General features: G+C 48.8%; 5 protein-coding genes across 5 annotated transcripts; 2 read left to right on the top strand and 3 right to left on the bottom strand.

Annotated features, from left to right (window-relative positions):
• Window positions 1–1,019: 1,019 nt before the first annotated feature.
• Window positions 1,020–3,297, bottom strand: FOBCDRAFT_313764 (uncharacterized protein; the record flags this gene model as incomplete). Its single annotated transcript, XM_031181305.3, has 4 exons — window positions 1,020–2,281; window positions 2,332–2,551; window positions 2,604–2,861; window positions 2,933–3,297. The coding sequence occupies 4 exons, from the start codon at window positions 3,295–3,297 to the stop codon at window positions 1,268–1,270; spliced, it is 1,857 nt and encodes a 618-aa protein (XP_031042073.3). The 3' UTR covers window positions 1,020–1,267.
• Window positions 3,298–5,776: 2,479 nt separating this feature from the next.
• Window positions 5,777–6,770, top strand: FOBCDRAFT_194689 (uncharacterized protein; the record flags this gene model as incomplete). The annotated part of the gene is made up of 2 exons (XM_059608797.1): window positions 5,777–6,461; window positions 6,652–6,770. 2 exons carry the CDS (start codon window positions 5,777–5,779, stop codon window positions 6,768–6,770), a joined length of 804 nt encoding a protein of 267 aa, XP_059466565.1.
• Window positions 6,771–7,385: 615 nt separating this feature from the next.
• Window positions 7,386–13,548, bottom strand: FOBCDRAFT_283397 (CORVET complex membrane-binding subunit VPS8; the record flags this gene model as incomplete). The annotated part of the gene is made up of 6 exons (XM_031181301.3): window positions 7,386–7,413; window positions 7,465–8,205; window positions 8,464–8,565; window positions 8,665–12,664; window positions 12,713–13,154; window positions 13,204–13,548. The coding sequence occupies 6 exons, from the start codon at window positions 13,546–13,548 to the stop codon at window positions 7,386–7,388; spliced, it is 5,658 nt and encodes a 1,885-aa protein (XP_031042069.3).
• Window positions 13,549–14,015: 467 nt separating this feature from the next.
• FOBCDRAFT_210858 (uncharacterized protein) lies at window positions 14,016–15,102 on the top strand. Its single transcript, XM_031181300.3, has one exon. The coding sequence runs from the start codon at window positions 14,103–14,105 to the stop codon at window positions 15,033–15,035; it is 933 nt and encodes a 310-aa protein (XP_031042068.2). The 5' UTR covers window positions 14,016–14,102; the 3' UTR covers window positions 15,036–15,102.
• A 571-nt stretch (window positions 15,103–15,673) lies between these two features.
• FOBCDRAFT_2337 (uncharacterized protein) lies at window positions 15,674–17,379 on the bottom strand. The gene is made up of 2 exons (XM_031181299.3): window positions 17,090–17,379; window positions 15,674–17,000 (listed from the first exon to the last, which is right to left on the bottom strand). The coding sequence occupies exons 1-2, from the start codon at window positions 17,293–17,295 to the stop codon at window positions 15,860–15,862; spliced, it is 1,347 nt and encodes a 448-aa protein (XP_031042067.2). The 5' UTR covers window positions 17,296–17,379; the 3' UTR covers window positions 15,674–15,859.
• Between the last annotated feature and the right edge of the window lie 333 nt (window positions 17,380–17,712).

Genomic DNA, 17,712 nt, shown 5'->3' with positions numbered 1-17,712 from the left:
AACTGTACAAACTCCACTTCACCAAAACGCGTCCCATTCTCTTCTCTTCTCTTCTCTTCTCTCCTCTCCTTCCTCTCTATTAGCTTCTCTTGCCACTAATGATGGTGGTTGTGCCCATGATACAGGGCTGAATATACTGCCTTGGCAAGCTTCCTGGGTGGAATTTCTGGCCAGTTAGAAGCCTCCAGAAACTGGCCATGGCCGATACGGATCATCCTCCCCACTTCATCGTCTTTCTGGAGATGCGTCAGGAGGGTTGAAACGACCAGGCCGGCAAGGTCTCGTTTCCCTACCGCTTGTCTTTTGCAGCGTTGATGGTGAGCTCACCGCATCCTACGCCCGTCAGGTCGGTCTAATTGCTTTTCCTCCCTTCGGATGGCACAGCACAGGCCAAGATTGGCCTGAGCCGAAGCCAGATACCAGCAACACAGGTTTGTGATAGTGTCCAAGCTTCAGCCCCGTCACTGCGCCTGTTTCATTTTGTGCCGTGAAAACTCTTCAAATCAGATCATTTTCATGCTGAGGCAACCTTGATCTTCACCGTATTATGGTTCGCAACGTGAATCTGTAAGGTAGTTTTCCTGGCCTACAAGGCAGTGAGTGGATGCTATGAATAGACAGTTGAAGGCGTTTGTTAGACAAGCGGAAACACGGCGCGTCCCTAGTTCCATTAGCTCCACAGAGAGTGCTGTAGTTTAATCAGTGTTTAGCGGAGTCTATCGCTATCCGTAAGGCGAGTTTGTCTTGAAGGGGAAATAGCCAAGCTGTAACGTCATGTTTCAAAGGAGGAACCATCTTTGCTTTTGTTATTTCGACATTCGGAGACGCCGTTGCTCGCTCTCTTCGTACACTTTTTCTCCCAGCAACGCTTTAGAACGAGATGCTTACGGGGACGGCACTTCCTGCTTCCTTGACGCCGCATACTGACAACCAGTGACTGTTCCCCATAACCTGAGAAACGCGTGCTTATCTTATATACACATATAATCGCATTCCTTCCCAGGTCTCTGGGCCCAAAAGGTTTTTCTATCGGCTGCTCTAAACTAAAGGTGCTATACAATTCTGTTATTACAAAAGTCTGGTACTTGATAAGAAACAAAAGACAAAACCACAGAACAGAACCCTGTTGACACGTTCATGCCCGTCTAACCATTAAAAGTCGTCAATCCGCCAATTTCCCAAGAATAAAATACAATACCATAAAAACACAAAGAAAGAAGAAAACGAATTTGCACCCATCCATACTAACTAAACTGTACAGTCCACTTCAAATAGAAATGGGCTTATCCGAAAAGTAAATCCAAAACTGTCGTCGCTGCAATACTGGAGTAGATGCAGCACCAGAATGTCGCTGCATAATAGCTCCCAGGCACTCATCTTTGAAGGATTCAAATCCATCTTCGTCGCCATTCTCGAATTCTTCATTCAAGTTGGACGTTCGGCCTCTGAGAGACATGTGAAGGGTTCGGCCGTGCCTCAACCCCAACTCCCTAGCCACAGCCGCAAGAGACATGTGGAATAAGAAAGATGAGGGTTTCCAAGACCTGAAGTCAACGCCATTAGCGATGTCGGATCTGATGACTATTTCACGTCCATTCAGTACTTGTCGCTGTATGTCTTCAGGCTCCAGATTCCCGGGGCGGCTGCCTTGTTGTCTCGCAGCACTGGCCTCTGGTCTCGCTGTAGACTCCGCCTCCCGCTCCCGACTTGGCCCAGCTTGAACCGTTGGGGTCTGCCTGACCGGCACATCAGGTAGCTTTCCTTGAGCTTTAGCGGAGACGCCAGTAGTAGACGTGCCGTGGGCATCTAGTTGTTGGTCTACACCCGCTGCTATGGCTGCCTCTGTAGTCTGCCTTTTAGCCTGGCGAGTTAGCGCTGCTCTGATAGCTTCGGTTGGAGACTGGCTTTGTGTTTCCCCAGCTGGAGTTTTTGAGGTGGAATCAGTAGTGGTGGCTGAGGGCTGTTTGCCTTGGCTCGCATTACTTCTGCGCTGAGGTCCAACTACAGCTGGGGGAGGTGATGGGGTTGGGGTTGGGGTTGGGTTCTCGGCAGCTTGAATCTGTTCTTCTGTAGCAGCCTCCGGTCGATAGATTGACTTGGTCTGCCGTTGAGAGACTCGGACTCTAGGACGGTGGCTCTGTGTCTTTCTGCCACCTCGAGTGCCTTTTGGAGGCTGACGTGTCGGTTTCGCAGACGTACTCGGGTCTTGTCTGGGGACTTTGGCCTGGCGGTTGCTATCATTGGAGTCTGACTCGACCGGGCGCTTGCCGTTAATCTGTGCCTATGAAAAGATTTAGTCTCGATAGGATGAACTTGATAGAAGGTACTAACAGTTTCAGTGGCCCTTGGCGGGCTTTTAGGCACTTCGTACGGGTCTGTCCTGCACGCACTATCTGCTTCTTCGGGAATAGGCATCATAGTTTCCGCTGTGTCAGGGACTAAAAGAGAAGACGAAAAGGGCTCAGAGCTCGAGCTCTCCTCTGGTGTATCCTGTCGTTGTGTATGGACAGTAAGATTAAGAGACATTCCAAAGGCTGCAAAGTGATCGTCTCTGGAGACCATGTCAGAAAGTCGTACTTCTGATGCGTTGGAGATGTTCTTACGTGGACGGCCCTGATGTGTTGGTTCTGGACTGCATGCTCTCAACATCTATGGGGTTGTCGATACTCTGGCCTTTGAGAATATGCGAGTTATTGAGAACTTGGTGTTTGTCGTCACTCGGCGTGTCCAGGGGCTTTAATGGTGAGGTGTCTCTGTCGCTAGGCTGTGATAGTAGCTTGGCAGAGGTAGAGTTTGAGGGTTTGTATCGCTTGTGCTCTCGGGCTGCACGCCAAAAGACTTTGATCATGAGACGACGTATCCTGTTTGAGTCAGTGATAGCTCATGTCAGGGGAATACTGTATGTTTAGTCCATCTGGGTCTGAGCACTCACCGAGAAGAGTCTTTAGAATACTCAAGACAACTTGTGTTAACAGAGTTGTGCCTCGCAGGCCAGAACTCAGGCCCCTTTCCCTTGGTATCGAGAAAGTCTTTGGTGACCTCTTGGAGTCCTCTTTGGTGAAGAGGCAACCTCCACTTGGTGAGTTTATATGCAGGTAGTTTGGTGCTAGGAGATATAAAAGATTCGATCTGGGTTCGAACAGCCCTCTTAAAGGCGATGTCCTGGTCTTGGCCTGGGTTGCCGTAGCCAAGGGCCTTGCGTAGTTCTGTGAGATGGGGGATAGTGGAGGTTTTTGTAGTTTTGAAGAGCCTGTCAAGGACTTTAGGGGGGCTTCCCTGAGCTTCGACTGGTTCCATGGTGTTGGCAACAGAAATATATATCTTTGAGGCAAACCTGTGCATCCCTTTTATGTGTAGGTAGGTCGCTTTTCAGGTTGGGGGACGAATCTTGCCTAATGGACCGGTTGAGAGATTGCCGTATTAGGGATAGGATCACACGCCTTGAATAGCTTGAACACTCAGTAAAGATCCTACCAATTCATCTGAGGTAAATGCTAAGCTTTTGGCCCGAGTGGAAGCCAGGTGAGACTGTAATGAGCTTGCGCTTGAACTCTGGCGCAAGCATCCGTAGACCGCGGAAGGATAGGGGGGATCCGCGTACCATCTGGGGGACGTAACGAGGCAGATTCGCGATAAATTTGCGTTCAGTTTCAACCAGATCTCAAACATTTTTCCCTGGCTCACAAGTATATGGCTTGTACCAGTTGTGTGGCTCAATTTCTCAGAGTGTAAGTCGCTGGATCAACCCATTCTCAATGCCATTGTATTGAAAGATCAGCTTATCAACAACCACCTCAAATTACTCACAATGCTCAAACTGTTTTAGCCATTTAACTACAATCCATTTTATCTCTTGCACAGTGAGCAGAAAAATCGAGGGTACATTTTGTAACTTGTTCTGTCCAACCAGACTGTCGCCTTGTTCACAGAACCAACGGCCAACATGCATATACTCGAACCGCAGCAGCAGGGGTATTCTAATAAAAATGTAGAAACTCCACTCCACCATAACAAGCTGAGGGCGCTCTTGCAAAGCATCTTTGCTCTTTTCTCTTCCTTTACCACACCTATGGCCTCTATAGAGGCCTGACAGGGGGGTTGTTAAGAGTTTCGGTCTGCTAAATTACTCAGGACAGTCAGTAATTTGCTATCTTGGGAAATGTTTCAGCTCGTCCCAGACGAGGTGAGAATGGTACCAATCTTGCCGCCTTGCCGCCTTGACAGCTGGCCAAGCTGTCAGTCTTGCGGGCACCATGATGAGTTCACCGTCTTTTGTCTCATGAAATCTGCTTGACAGGTTCGTTTTGCTTTTCCCCCGTTGACGTGTCAGAGCGAGGTCAAAGGGGTGACCTGTTTTGGGCATTGGCAAGAGTCGAGATCAACACTGCAAGATGGTTCGGCACGCTTTATCCTATCTTGACAGTCACAGATCGCGACTTTCCACTCACACTTTGTCCTATCCCTACGGTGGTAACGGCCACAAGATCATCTTAACTTATGAAAACTCCTCAAGTCAGATCATTCTGAAGCATAACATCATCCTGTCTCCGTTGTCGTCATCTGTTACAACGAGGCAGCGTGGATCTCCAGAATCTCCTGCTCATAAGGCTATCTATCTAATTTTAGACAGCTGCCAAAAGTGTCTAGAGCTAAGGAGACTCGGCTATTCCCTAGCGAACTCCGCAATAGTAGTTTAAACATGAGGTAGAGTCTGGCAGTTTGCATTGCTATTGTGAGCATTGAGTACCGACTGCAAGGTAACGGGATCTCAAAAGGGAAATCACCGAACTCTGAAGTCAAGACTCTGCCGTGCATCATCTGGTTCCTTGTTCCTGAAGATAAGATACCTAGCATTGTTACGCTCCGTCCAAGCTCTTCAGTCATAGGTCTCCCAGCAACCCTCCATAGCAACAAGATGCTATTCGGACTTGTATTTCCTGCCATGCAAATGCAGGTCTTATCTGGCCCGTGCCAAATAATTCATCTCTTTCGTCCTGGTCATGAAACAAAAGGTGCTTCCCAGGTCCTTGGATCAGAGGCTGCAGCTCTGGGGCGCGAACCACTACCAGACGGTACCTTGAGTTGAATGGTACATCAACTGAATCCTTGTTCAGAAGCATCTGTATCCTCAGCCACCCGGGAATAACATGTCACAGTAAGAATAGCACGGATGGTCGTGCTGCCACCCATTCTTACGTGTTAGTGAGTGATGTGCATAAGATGGATAATAGTTATAAAAGGACAACTATGTGCATAATTTTAATTGCACAAAACCCTTCTTTTGCTGAGACTGGGAAATATTCAAGAAGGATTCCCTACATTAGCCAGTGTATGGAATGAGCACACTCCTTTTCTCAAGCAAACCAAATGGTTAGTACTGAACTCCCTCAAGACCATATCAATCAGTCACACTGATTCTTAGTTTCTAGTTATAAGATGGACTCACTTACATTAGTCAAGATCCCAAGACTTTTGACATGCCATTTTCATGTAGTATCTCTAGGGTAGACAGTCGGCATCAATTGAGGAGCACCAGGACACCTAGGGAGACATCCATTACATATGCTCCGATTCTTAATCACCATAAGCCAATACAAGCGAGTCCTAGTCACTTAAAGACTTGGTCATCATTTGGTAGTAGCCAGTCAGAGCTCCCTTCACCTTCAGCCTACAGTCCTTAGTCATACTGCACATCCATTCAGCCGCAGCTATATATACCAACTCATGATCCATGCCTGGAGAAATGCTCATTTATTACAGACACAGTATATACAACATGTCTATAAAATGCCCCATAATAGAAGCGCCTGAAGCTCGATCCACGCCCCGGACAAAAGATGACAATGGCAGCTGGTTATCTGCCGATGGACCATATCTCACTTACATCAAGCAGAGCTGTAGTCGACAGCCCAATCTCGAGTTACCCGATGGACGGAATCGCGCTATTATGCTGTGCGATAGACAGCATGTTCGAGCGACAGTTCTCGAGTTAAATAGTGAAGGCAAAATGCTGTCGCCTGCGGAATTCCCTCATGTTACACAACTGAGGAATCATTTTTCTCAACTGCGAAAGTTGCGTCAAGATGGTCAAAGTCATCGGACGATCTATCTTGTCGAAGGCTTAAACACAGAAGTTATAGCACTTTTAGGTGACGAACTCCAGGTAGACCCTATGTTCTTTGTCACTCATGAGAGAACGTCGACATATCTGCGATGGCCTTACGAGCCCAATCTAGCACCATGCTTACCTTCACTCATTGATGGGAATCGATCATTTGCTGCAAGCTACTACGACATTCGAGCTCTCAGTGAAGAATTCGGGTCATTCAGCGTAGGATGTGCAGAATCGGGTAGAGACGCTTTGAGGACCAAGCTCGGCAAGGATTGGGAGCCTACAGTTATCCTTCACAGAAAATGTTCATTCTGGAAAACAACATTTTCCAATCAAAATGACTGGAGTGGTAAGTTACTATTATCATAGTCTTAAGAATAGTCAAATTGATATTCTGTAGTTTTAATCCTCTGTGATCCACCCTTTCGAAAAGCTCATATATGGCATAAACCACAGCCAAAATCTGAGACGTGGTCACTCAAGACTATAGAATTTTCTGCACCTCCGTTTCAAGGAGGATATGCAGATTTTATCCCCAGTCCCTGGACTGTACGGAGCAGAACATCAGGACCTTCACGAGAATGTCTATATGACGACTTGCTTCACTACTACACCGAATGCTACAATGACATATCTGCCAGGCAAGCAGCTCAGCTAGACATCACTGTTTTCGTGAGGAAGATCATAGCGTCTCATTACATGCTTTTGATCGAATACCACGATGCGCTTCTATCGACAATGGCATTTCCCTTGCAGCGAAAAGACAATTTTGCATCTGTTCAGACAACATCTCTCGAAGCATCATGGAGCAATATCCAACTTTTATGCAGTCGACTCAGCAGATATATCAAGGATGTTTCACAAATAATGCTACAGTTACACATCAGATTTGACGATCCCGTAGTTCCAACCGATTACACACAGTGGACAGAAAGCGAGTCAGATTTTCAGTACATTTATATGAGATTGCAGTCTCTCAGACAAAGAGCAGAGTTTCTAAGCGAGTCGCTTACTGGAGTGACGGGTATCAATGGAGCTGCAAGGTCTATTCGCGAAGCAAAGACCATCAAGACGTTTACTATCGTAGCGCTCATTTTTATTCCTTTGTCATTCTCTACGAGTCTGTTTAGCATGTCTGAGCGGTATTTACCAGGCGAGAAGAACTTTGGGGTCTTTTTTAGTGTGTCGTTACCACTTTTGGTCTTCATTTTTGCCGTTATACTATTATTTGATCTGGGATATGATGAGAATAGTAGTTGGACGTTCAAGACATTTACAACCAGAATATGGAGGTTGTTATTCTAAGCATGTTGCGAATAAACAAACACTGTCAGGTCTCATCATCTACATACATATCTTCACCGTCCTCTCTTCCCTCTCCATACAAAACCTCACAAACACCTGCCAGCGGAATATCCATCACCGCATCCGTTCCCTCACTCCAAATCTCCCTCCATCTCAATCTCCCATCCCCATGCACCTTTCTCTCCCTATTACGACTCCCCCTCAATCTTCCCTTCGCATCAATCTCCGCCAACTTTCCCGCCCCATCAACGACAGTCTCAACACTCGATAGTGGCACCGTCAACATCTCTGTGTTAAACGCAGCGAGAGCTACGTAGATGTACACCACTGTCATGACGATAAAAGCCGGTATGGCGAGCGCCCACCATCGGTTGGGATAGTAGTATATCCCCAGGGCGTGCAGAAATGGCGAAGGGAGATAGCCCCATAGGAGGTAAATGAGGAATGTCAGACTGCTGAAGAGATACAGCACAAAGCCGTAGTATTCGTACGTCGGCACCTTTGGCGCGGCTCTAGGTACAGGCGCGATTGCATCGTCATCAGATGCATCTGGTGTTGTTGGCCGTGAAGGGCGTAGAAGAGATGTGAGTGAGGGCGAAGGGGGCAAAGGCGTTGGAGGTCGCCCATAAAATGGAGGCGCAAACAGATTCTGCGACAATTGTCGTGGGGGAGAATCTTCATCTTCTCCGGACGAACTGGCCGATTGAGCGTCTGAGAGGATATCGTCCTCGTCATCTGAGCTGAGTGACATGTTGATTGTGATTTGTCTGTTTCTGTACGAACAAAGACTGTAGTTTGAAGTGTCAAAAGTTGAGGTCCAGGGCAATGTGACAACGTCACTCAGTTGAGTTTAGGCCAGGTACCCGCTACAACGGGGCTGTTCTAGTGCCTCGTCTAGCACGTTCAAGCTTCCAGAAAGCTTATCTGCACCACCTTAAAAGTCATGAAGCAATTGAACTGGACTGAACTGAAAAGAACAATAACAACAAGACTACTAAATTTTTTATGATCTGGGTTGTTTATTTATTAGATCTGATTGCTTCCACTATCTCATCAGAATAACACCCAGTATCCATGTACCCATGGCTACCACTCGACCACTCGACCACTCGACCACTCTCCTTTCCGCTACCCTCACTCTGATTAAGCTATATCCAAGAGTCATCATTAATCCACATCTTTAATATCTAACTAGGTCATACACTTTGTACAAAAGAGCCCTCTCTTGAAGAAAACTTTAGTCTCACCCATCAATAGGGCATCTATACTCTCTCTCAACAACACCCACCACTCCATTCTGCTGCCTTTCCTGCAACTCATCTAGACAGCTCTGGTGATAAATGTGCCGGCAAGCCAATACTACCAAAGGCCCCATAGGCTTGTCCTTATTACTGCCCACGCCGCTGTTGGCGTTGGTCTCGATGAGCATGCTCGACGGTCTCGTGTCGACTCCCTTACCCTTAGCCTTGAGATCCGTTTCGCCATCATCTCCCTTGGCACGCTCCGCTGCGTTGGCTTGCCTTTCTTTCCTTCTCTTTTCTTCAACAGCCTGTTTATCCTCCCACGCCTCGAAAACTGCTGTTCCAGCGACTCCAGGTCCCCACACTCTTCGGCTGCATGCTTCACACGTTGATCCTCTTGGTCGCCATCCCCTTTGACGAAGCTCGACTGATTGATTGACATTGACAAATAGACTGCGCTCCAACAGACGATTCGATAGCTTGAGGATTGACTCCTCATACGCATACGCCGAGAAGATGGACGCTAGTACACCTCGAAGATCTGCCAGGTTTGGTGATGACGCAGCCGCTTGTGTCAAGAACGCCCTGAGAATGCGCAGAAAAGACAGGCTGGAACCGGCATTTGATAGCAGCTTCGACCCCGACTGAGATGTCGTCTGGCTGGATGTCGTTGTAAGCAGTGCCGTGAATGTGTGCTGAACCAGCGAGCGAAGAAGAGCCACTAGCTTCTCCTCATCAAACTCGTCGTCACTGATATTCTGCTCAGCAGCAGCGCTGAGAGCAGGTGACAGTTTCTTGGTGGTTTGCACACATGCATCGATCAGACTCAGCCATAAAGCCTCGTCCGGTGACAGTGCCTCAGTTGCCGTTTTTGGAGCCTTCTGGACCAATTTTGACTTCTTAGTCGAAGATTTGGTCTGGCCTTGACATAACCATATGCCAACATGAACATATTTCTGAAGAGCTTCGAGAAGACCCTCAGCGGCGTACCCAAGGCTTGGTCCTGAATGCTGTTCCTCAGCACCTGTCAATAGTCCATGCATTGCGGACTCCAAGGTCTTGAGATGCTTGACAAGTCGTTCCATAGCGTCCTTGACTTGGCCTTCCCGAGCCATCAACACAACGGCCGCATCAATCACACCAGTCTCCTCCATCGTTGGCAGCAGCTTTTCAAGCCTCAAATCAGTTGACTGCACAAGACCAACGTAATCAGATACATGAGACGGCTCAAATTTGCACATGAGCTGCACATAACGTTCGACCAAGTCACGAGCGGCCACCAACTTATCATCTGCTGTTGGCTCCTCTGGCTCCAGCAATGTCTTGAGATATGTGTGCTGTAGGTCTGGTGCATCCTCGGCAGAGCCAATCATGTGCTGATGTAACTCCAAGCCTTGCTCTGCTAGAGTCTTCGCAGTTAATGCGGCATCAAGCTCAAGTAGTCTTCGTGCATGTTCCTTAACGACAGTGAGCACTTCCTGAATCTGACGTCCAGTCAGCCCTGTCTGAGGTCGCAGGCATTCGCGAAGGCAGTCGAAAACCAGCTCTTGGTCTTCCGGGTCCTCAAAATACGTCTGGGCAAGACTTCCATATTGCTTATCCGTCTTGAATATGCGCTTCAGGATACGATAGAACCCTGCCTTCTTGAACAACGGCATCAACTCAGGCATGTCTGACGGGTGATAGACAGAGAGTAAATATTCAGCGCTGAGCTGTGCATCCTCAGCCAAGTCGAGGCCTGGATAATTGCACAGACCAGTCAAGACGCGCGAGAGTGTTGTGCCTGAAAAGAGAAGGTATTGTGGGAACTTTGGAAGGTTCCGCGCAATAAACATGTCGAGGTAGATGGTATCCTCAGGGGCAAAGTCGTTTGGGTTCATGACGTCCAGTAAGATAGAGAGAACATATTGCCGGTTTATGGTTTGTCCAAAGATCTGTTCTTCCGGCATGTCTCCCTTAGAACCGTTCATGTGCTGATCGGTGGAGTCATTCAGGAAAGGGTCCTCGAATGCCTCGTTCAACGCGCTCAGAAAGCTAGGGGCATCCAGTTTGAGAATCATGCGAAGGTAGGGAAACGATGGCTGCGACTCAGAGTTGGGGATGGTACGGAACTCGTTCCCACTGCCTTTGGGCCAGGTAATAGTTCTTCCGGAAAAGAAAAACCAGTAAATCTCAGATTTAGCTTTGGTTGCCATCTCTTCACTCATCGCTTCATCGTTTGGATACACCCTGCCAGTCAGTGTATAAGACAAATATGGGAAAATCTTGAAGGCGTTGATGCTGAAGAAGTCATCTGCTGGATTGTTTGCCGTGAAGTCCCCATCAACCATGAGGGGTATCAACAGAGACAGAAGATCAATCATAGGAGTGATATAGTCACCAAGTGCCTGATTCCAGACGTAGATCAGAGCATCGTACAAGCTGTGTTGCTTACACAGCAATGTTATCTGGTCAAGGTCCAGTGTCGCTGTCTCCATGTGGCAGATCATTTCCTCAAGCCTGCTCTCCCATCCTCGACTGACGTAGTGCTGGACCAAATCTTTCACAACAGTTGGAGGCACCATCGTGATGGTCTTCTCGAGGATATATGGTTCGAGACACTCAAGAAAGATACCTCCAGTATCAGCATCTTCGTACCAGTCATACATGTCCTCAAAAAGGAAGTCCTGGTTATCGACGGCTTGACAAGCTGTGAAACAGGTCTCTGCTAATTGCTTCATGTGCTCATCGTCGTAGCTCTCGGGATCCTTCTGACGCTGACCAAAAGCATATTTCAAAGAGGCACTGATGATCTCCATAATCTTGTCACGAACCATAGTGTGACGCAATGAAGGATCTTCCGGCAATCCAACGGTGAGCTTGTCTGCATCGCCAGTATAGTAAGAAGTGGCGAGCTGGATAGCGCCCAGGTAGTCGCCATTTTCCATCATAGCAATAAGTCTGTCGGCCCAGTTTGACAATGCGCCAATTGAAACTTCATTGAAGCCAAGGATAAATATCCTCCCCTTGTACGCTTTGAAGCTCATGTAGAAAGCATCAGCTACAACGCCATGCATCGAGGAATCGTTCTCATCAAGCTGCTCCACGAGAGTGTGCAGCTGCTCTGAGAACAGGTCTGCATGGTATATGTACTTTTGCACAAGATCGAAGCCCTCTGTCATGCGCATGCTCCTGTCTTCAAGTACGATCATTCTTTGAGATATCGTAAGCACCGCTAGTACTGAACGGCTGAGCCATTGCACAGCAACAATCGCTTCTTCGCACTTCCACCTGCTTCGTGCCTTGAATCTGTACGATGCAGGCTGGTCCTTGTCTTCACGGGGATACTCGTCTACATCCAGCACTGTCAAGATATTGGACCAGCAGTACGCAAGCTTCACCTTCGAAATATCGCTGCCGGTTTGAGGGTCAGGAACCTTCAGCTTCACTGCTGGGAACCATGCCAAACAGCCTGTCATCGCGCTGTGAGGGGGAACATCCTTAGGTCGCGCCGACTTGTGTTGAGTCTGTGCCACTGGTGTAGTTGACACAATAACAAGAAGATATGGCGTCAGCATAGCTGTCAACCCGAGAGTGTCTGTTGAGCACTCAACATTGCCAAGGGGTAGAGGTGCGAAGGCAAGAACGGTGCTAGGCTTGACCGTCTTCCCTGGAGGCATTGGCGCATTCGGATATCGACCAAGAATCCGATGGGTTTTCACGGTTCGTCCGAGTGCACCGGTTCCTCTAGTCGCTAGATGCGAGAAAGCCATGCCCTTGTTATCAGCTGAAACAAGGGCTGTATGGCGGGTTCCCAGGAACCCAAGGTGAGTGATAGCAACGTCAGGGACATGTCCATCTGCCGTGCGATTTTGGAGCTGCGATGGCTCCAAATGTGGTATTGTTAGAAAAGGTCTCGAGGCACGACCTGTATCCCAGGTAAAGATGTTTCCACTCGCATGTCCTCCTGCAATTGTAGTATGATCTGCGGATATCGCTATAGCGGTGATTGGCCCAGATTCGACAGCTAAACCATGTCAGTTTCATGCAGCGCAGCGAACAGATTGTAACCTACCTTTTGTCCCTGGGCCAATAATCATTTTGAGATTTTGGTTATAATCGAACACTAATATTATACCCTTCGACGTTCCAAGCACTATCGTTGCTGATACAGCAAGGCAAGTTGGGGAACCAAAGCTTCGTTTCCCTGCCTCAGAGAATGCATGACCATTAAGCTTCCGTAACTTTGTCCAACGAACCACCTCCCATGGCGGCGTGGGTGTTTCTAGATCGGCTTGGTCGAGGAGGAATTGCGAGCTTAAAGAGACATTACGGCTATGGCTGGAAAGAAAAGGAAATGCCGGAGACGACGAGCGAGGTGTATTGATTGCCGAGGAGGAGATTCGCGACTGAAATCGACGATCGAAAGGTCGGAAAGATGGTGAGGGACTGCTCAGGCCAGGACGAGAGGCTACAGATGGGAGAACGCTGCTTCCAGGAGAGGAGACAAATGATCCCTGCGGTAGGTTAGAATATGGCTCGAGATCCTGGAATTGGTGCTCCTACTTGAATAGATGGTGTATCGTCAGGTCCCGACAAGACCGAATCTATCGGGCTACCAGCACGCTTTGGTAGACCATGCAAAGAGCTTCCACCCAAAGAGCTCACATCCGAGCTATCTTGATGTTGCTGCTGCATGATCTCGCGATATCTATTCGTAACGGATCCGTTTCCTATTGGAACCGGTGTAAGATGACGGTCGGGCCCGTCACTGTCCTCCAGTAAACCATCATTACCGGCATCAGCATCAGCATCCACATCGGTACCAGCTAACGTAGGCGCATCATTTATCGTGTCGCCATTGTCCAAGCCCACGTCTCCCGCGAGCGACAAATCTTCTGAATCGGCCATTGCGCTCTGGATTCCATCACTGCATGCGCAAGCACTACCGCGTCGAGATCATGGCACTGTGGGAGCAAAAGCTGCAGATTGGCGATAAGGCAACACTGTTTATGGAGCTCGGTCAAGGTATAACATGAACCAGGTCGGAGGGGCAACGAAAAAACGTGGAAAAGTTGCCTTTTCTGGTATGATTAGACTTTCGAACGCCTTCGGATGCTTTGGATCTTTACGGATCGATTCGCGTTGCAAAAGACGGGAATTAAAAAGGTATTGCACAAATGAAGCTATGGTGAGCTACGTAGGTAGGTCAGTAGTTCGTTACGCAGCCCCATCTTTTGGAGGTTGGCAGCGGCGCAGCGAATGCACATGCCAAGCCCCAGCCCACTCCAGGTCCAGGTGCGGGCCGTTGGATTCTCCGGACTGCGCTGTGACGTCTGTTATCGATGGGACGTCGCATTCGCGACAAGAAGTTCCACCTTGAATCGAAGCTTTAAATGCTACACCCCTCGCAATATACAGACTGAAACACTGGAACGGAACGCCATTCACAAATCATACTCGAAATGTCTTCGATTGGGCCTCAATTACCGCCACACCTATCGAAACGGAAGCGCACACCTGATGATGAAGCCTCAAACTCCAGCAAACACCGTCGCAGCGAATCTCCAGCAAAGAATACAGATGAGATTGACCTAGAAGACTCGGACGATGATTATGGTCCCAGCGCACCTTTACCGCCCAAAGCACCCGTCGGCCCAGCTTTACCGGCATCGAATAAGGACGAGATAGATCTCGAGTCTGATTCCGAATCTGATACAGGCCCAGCACCACCAAAGCCCACCGTTGGGCCTGCGCCACCTCCCGCCGATATTTCGCAACGCCCAGCAACATCTCCCGACTCAGATTCAGACTCCGAAGATGACTACGGCCCTGCACTACCAGGCTCAGTCAAAGCGAACAAACCCACGATAGGGCCACAGCTTCCATCCGCTGAACCAGCACCCCAGCGCGACTCGTGGATGCTTGCGCCCCCCACAGCATCGGGCTACTCAGAGCGCGACCCAACCAAGATGCGCAATCGTAAATTCGCTTCCAAGCCAGCATCGTCTTCTGGTCCCTCGACTGTATCGACAATATGGACCGAAACCCCTGAAGAGAAGCTGAAGAGACTGCAAGACTCGGTACTAGGACGCGCCGACAAGAATACAGACACAGCACCGAAGCTAGGGAAGTCTCAGGAAGAGGAAGAACGGAATCGTAGAATTGCAGCAAATATTGAATCGCAGCGAGGTAAAAGTCTATACGCAGAGCATCAGGGGCGAAGAGAAAAGGAAGGTCAAAGGGTTGAGGAGGAGGAGGATGATCCCAGTAAGCGGGGATTTGACCGAGAAAAGGATATGGCTCTGGGTGGAAAGATCGGCACGGCGCAAAGGAGAGAGTTGATGAACAAAGCTGCTGATTTTGGTGGCAGGTTTTCAAAGGGATCTTTCCTCTAGCATGTGGACGATAGATCTCTGGGATTCTAAGACAAGAAACTAGATCAAGACTTATTCTTCTTCTTCTTCTTTTTTTTTTTTTTTTTTTTTGAAATGAAACTCATAAAGCACAGCTTTTCGACCAGCTTTCTACATCAATCGCCTACCAACAGTAGATAATTGAATCATTCAAAATCTAGGAATAGCTTCAAAGCGTTTATAAGATGAAAAACGGCTAGCCATATTCACCCATCAGAGACGGTGTTTCAATTAATACAAATTACCTATGGCTTAGCCTTTATTTCTATTATTCACCATCCCTAGGTACCTAGTCAGGAGCAAAGTGTGTATGCAGATGGAACAAATATTCTATTGCGCCATCTAACTACCAAAGACCCAGAACCCATAAACTCCGCCGCTCCGTTCCCGTCCAGCTAAAAGCCATGTTTTCTAGCCCAATGCAAATACAATAGCTGTCTTACAGATAGACAATCCCCAGAGAGTATTGGTGATTCCTCCCTCCGCACTACCTACGCCATCATTGCCTTTATGGCCTGCGAAGCATGATACGACCACGCACGCCGCCTCAGGGGTATATATAGCTCGCCGAGCCTATACGTCCGTCCTCACTCTCACCCGGATATACACCTCACCGACCTGCTGTCGCCCCACGTATATGTCATGCGGTATAAAATAAATGCTGTGTCGTCAAAAGTCAATTCCTTTATGATGTCGAGATTCGTGACGGTTGTGCCCAGCACCTCATGCTGGGGAAAAATGAGAGAAAACCATCGCTAAAAAACAGTCGCGTACTTTACGTAAGAATAAAAGTCAGGTACACATCATTACGTGGCAGCAGGTGTGCGGTTCGCCGCTTCAAGTTGTGATGGTGTTACAGTCTCAGAACCATTCTGGTTATCTTGGGCTTGTCGCCTTCGACCGAAACGCAGAGCACCTCGAACAGACGACAAGACACCACCATTTGATGTTTGAGTAACTTCTGGTGTTTGGTGAGCCTGTTCCGGCTGTTGGACGGGCTCCTGCTCAGCTGCGGCGTCTCCCGTCCGACGTCGACGACTGGCGGGGGCTGGAGTTTCGTTGCGGCCATTACGGGGACCCCTGATCCATGCAGAGCGGATCGCAGCAGGGAGACCAAAGCGTGGGTTATTCCGGGGATCAAAGCTTGAACCGTTGTTGGCACCAGCTTCGTTGGCAGCATCAGGAGCAGGCCGAGGCTTAGGAACATAGTAGTCGGCCTTGCAAAGCGGGCAGCAAGCTCGTCGACTTGTCAGCCAAGGGTCAACACAGACGGCATGGAAAGCATGGCCGCAAGTCAATCCGCGAACGTCGTCATCGTCTTCCAGTGTGTCAATGCAAATAGCACATGTATCACCCGGGTTCTCGAGGCACTCGGGTGGCAGAGCGCCATCAATGTGGTCATCCTCATCGTCGGTCTCCTCACTAGAGATTCGCTGAAGTCGGTTGTTGTTTGCTGTCTGTTCGGTTGAGGTTTGGCCTTCAGTTGTCTTGGGTGTTTCCTTTGGCTTCTCAGTCTCGGGCACAACAGCTGTGGCGGCAATTTCGGGTGCCGATGTTTCGGTGGCATTGCTTGCTCCCGTTGTCTCTCCCTGTCCATTCGTCTTTGGTACGGTGGTCGCCGGTTGCTCGTCGGTCGAATCGCGTACCTTTGCTGAAAAGTCTGGCACAATTCCATCCGCCTCTCGAATACTGTTAGGTCGAGTAGGAGGTGCAGAAACGCCACCGGTTGTAGGAAGACCCTCCTTTGCGCGATCGGAAACCCATGTTTTGTACTTCATCATCGGGAACTTGTCGTTGACTTCGTCCATAGTCATCAACTTCTTCTCGCGGCGTCTGCGATGAGGTCGAGGCATGTTTTCAAGGGTGATAGGCTCGCCATCTTCATTCATTCGCATTTGTCGATTTCGAGCGTTATAACGGAAGCAGTATTTAACACCAACGATGATCCTGAGATAGTCTGTTAGAGCCTTTTCAAGATATGGCCCAGCCATCGCCATTGGACGAGGCCAGATGTGAATGTGTAAGCCAATTCTCACCATAAGTTTGTAAAGACAACACCGAAACCTAAAGCAACAAAGAAGAGAAGAGGCGAGTTCGACCCGCCTCCGTTGTCTTTCTTCTCATTTCCGCTGTCTGTCGTCTCGGCAGCTGCGTGAGAGGTCGTCGATGAGGGATCTTCCGCGGCGGCAGCGCGAATGACGACATGAGTGACCTCGGTCAGAATTTGATTAACGGTGACCATGTTTGCTTTCGGGCAAATGCCAGAATAAATGCTGAGCAGTGAGGCTGGCTCGAATTAACTCGCGGGCTTCCGTGCGGGTACCATGGACCGTTCAAGAACAAACGCTCGCAAATGCAGGGCGGCAAATAATGCACGGGCAAAGGCAATTAAAGTTAATAATTGCCAACCCTCAGCAATCGCCCTCTAAATGCAGAAAATGCGATGTCTGTGATATGAATCTCCCTTTCTTCACAGAAGAAGGAGAAGATACTCGACTTGAAGTGAGTAGTTGATGAGGTGAGAATAGCCGGGAGGGCGAAGGTGGAGTGGCAGAACAGGCAAGGCAAGGCAAAGCAAGAGAAGAGACAGATCCAACGGCAGGTGCGAAAGTGGCCGCGTAAAGGATAAAAAGAGAAGGAAGGAGCCCAAAGGAATGGG

Source organism: Fusarium oxysporum, chromosome I, assembly GCF_013085055.1.
Source record: "Fusarium oxysporum Fo47 chromosome I, complete sequence".
Taxonomy (NCBI): Eukaryota; Fungi; Ascomycota; class Sordariomycetes; order Hypocreales; family Nectriaceae; genus Fusarium; species Fusarium oxysporum.
Note: the sequence above shows the minus strand (reverse complement) of the source record. Positions and strands in the feature narration are given on the sequence as shown.

Coding starts and splice junctions, on each gene's coding strand:
- FOBCDRAFT_210858 (XM_031181300.3), top strand. CDS start 14,103: ATGTCTTCGATTGGGCCTCAATTACCGCCACACCTATCGAAACGGAAG.
- FOBCDRAFT_2337 (XM_031181299.3), bottom strand. CDS start 17,295: ATGGTCACCGTTAATCAAATTCTGACCGAGGTCACTCATGTCGTCATT. Junction 17,001..17,089: donor GTTGTCTTTACAAACTTATG/GTGAGAATTGGC, acceptor AGACTATCTCAG/GATCATCGTTGGTGTTAAAT.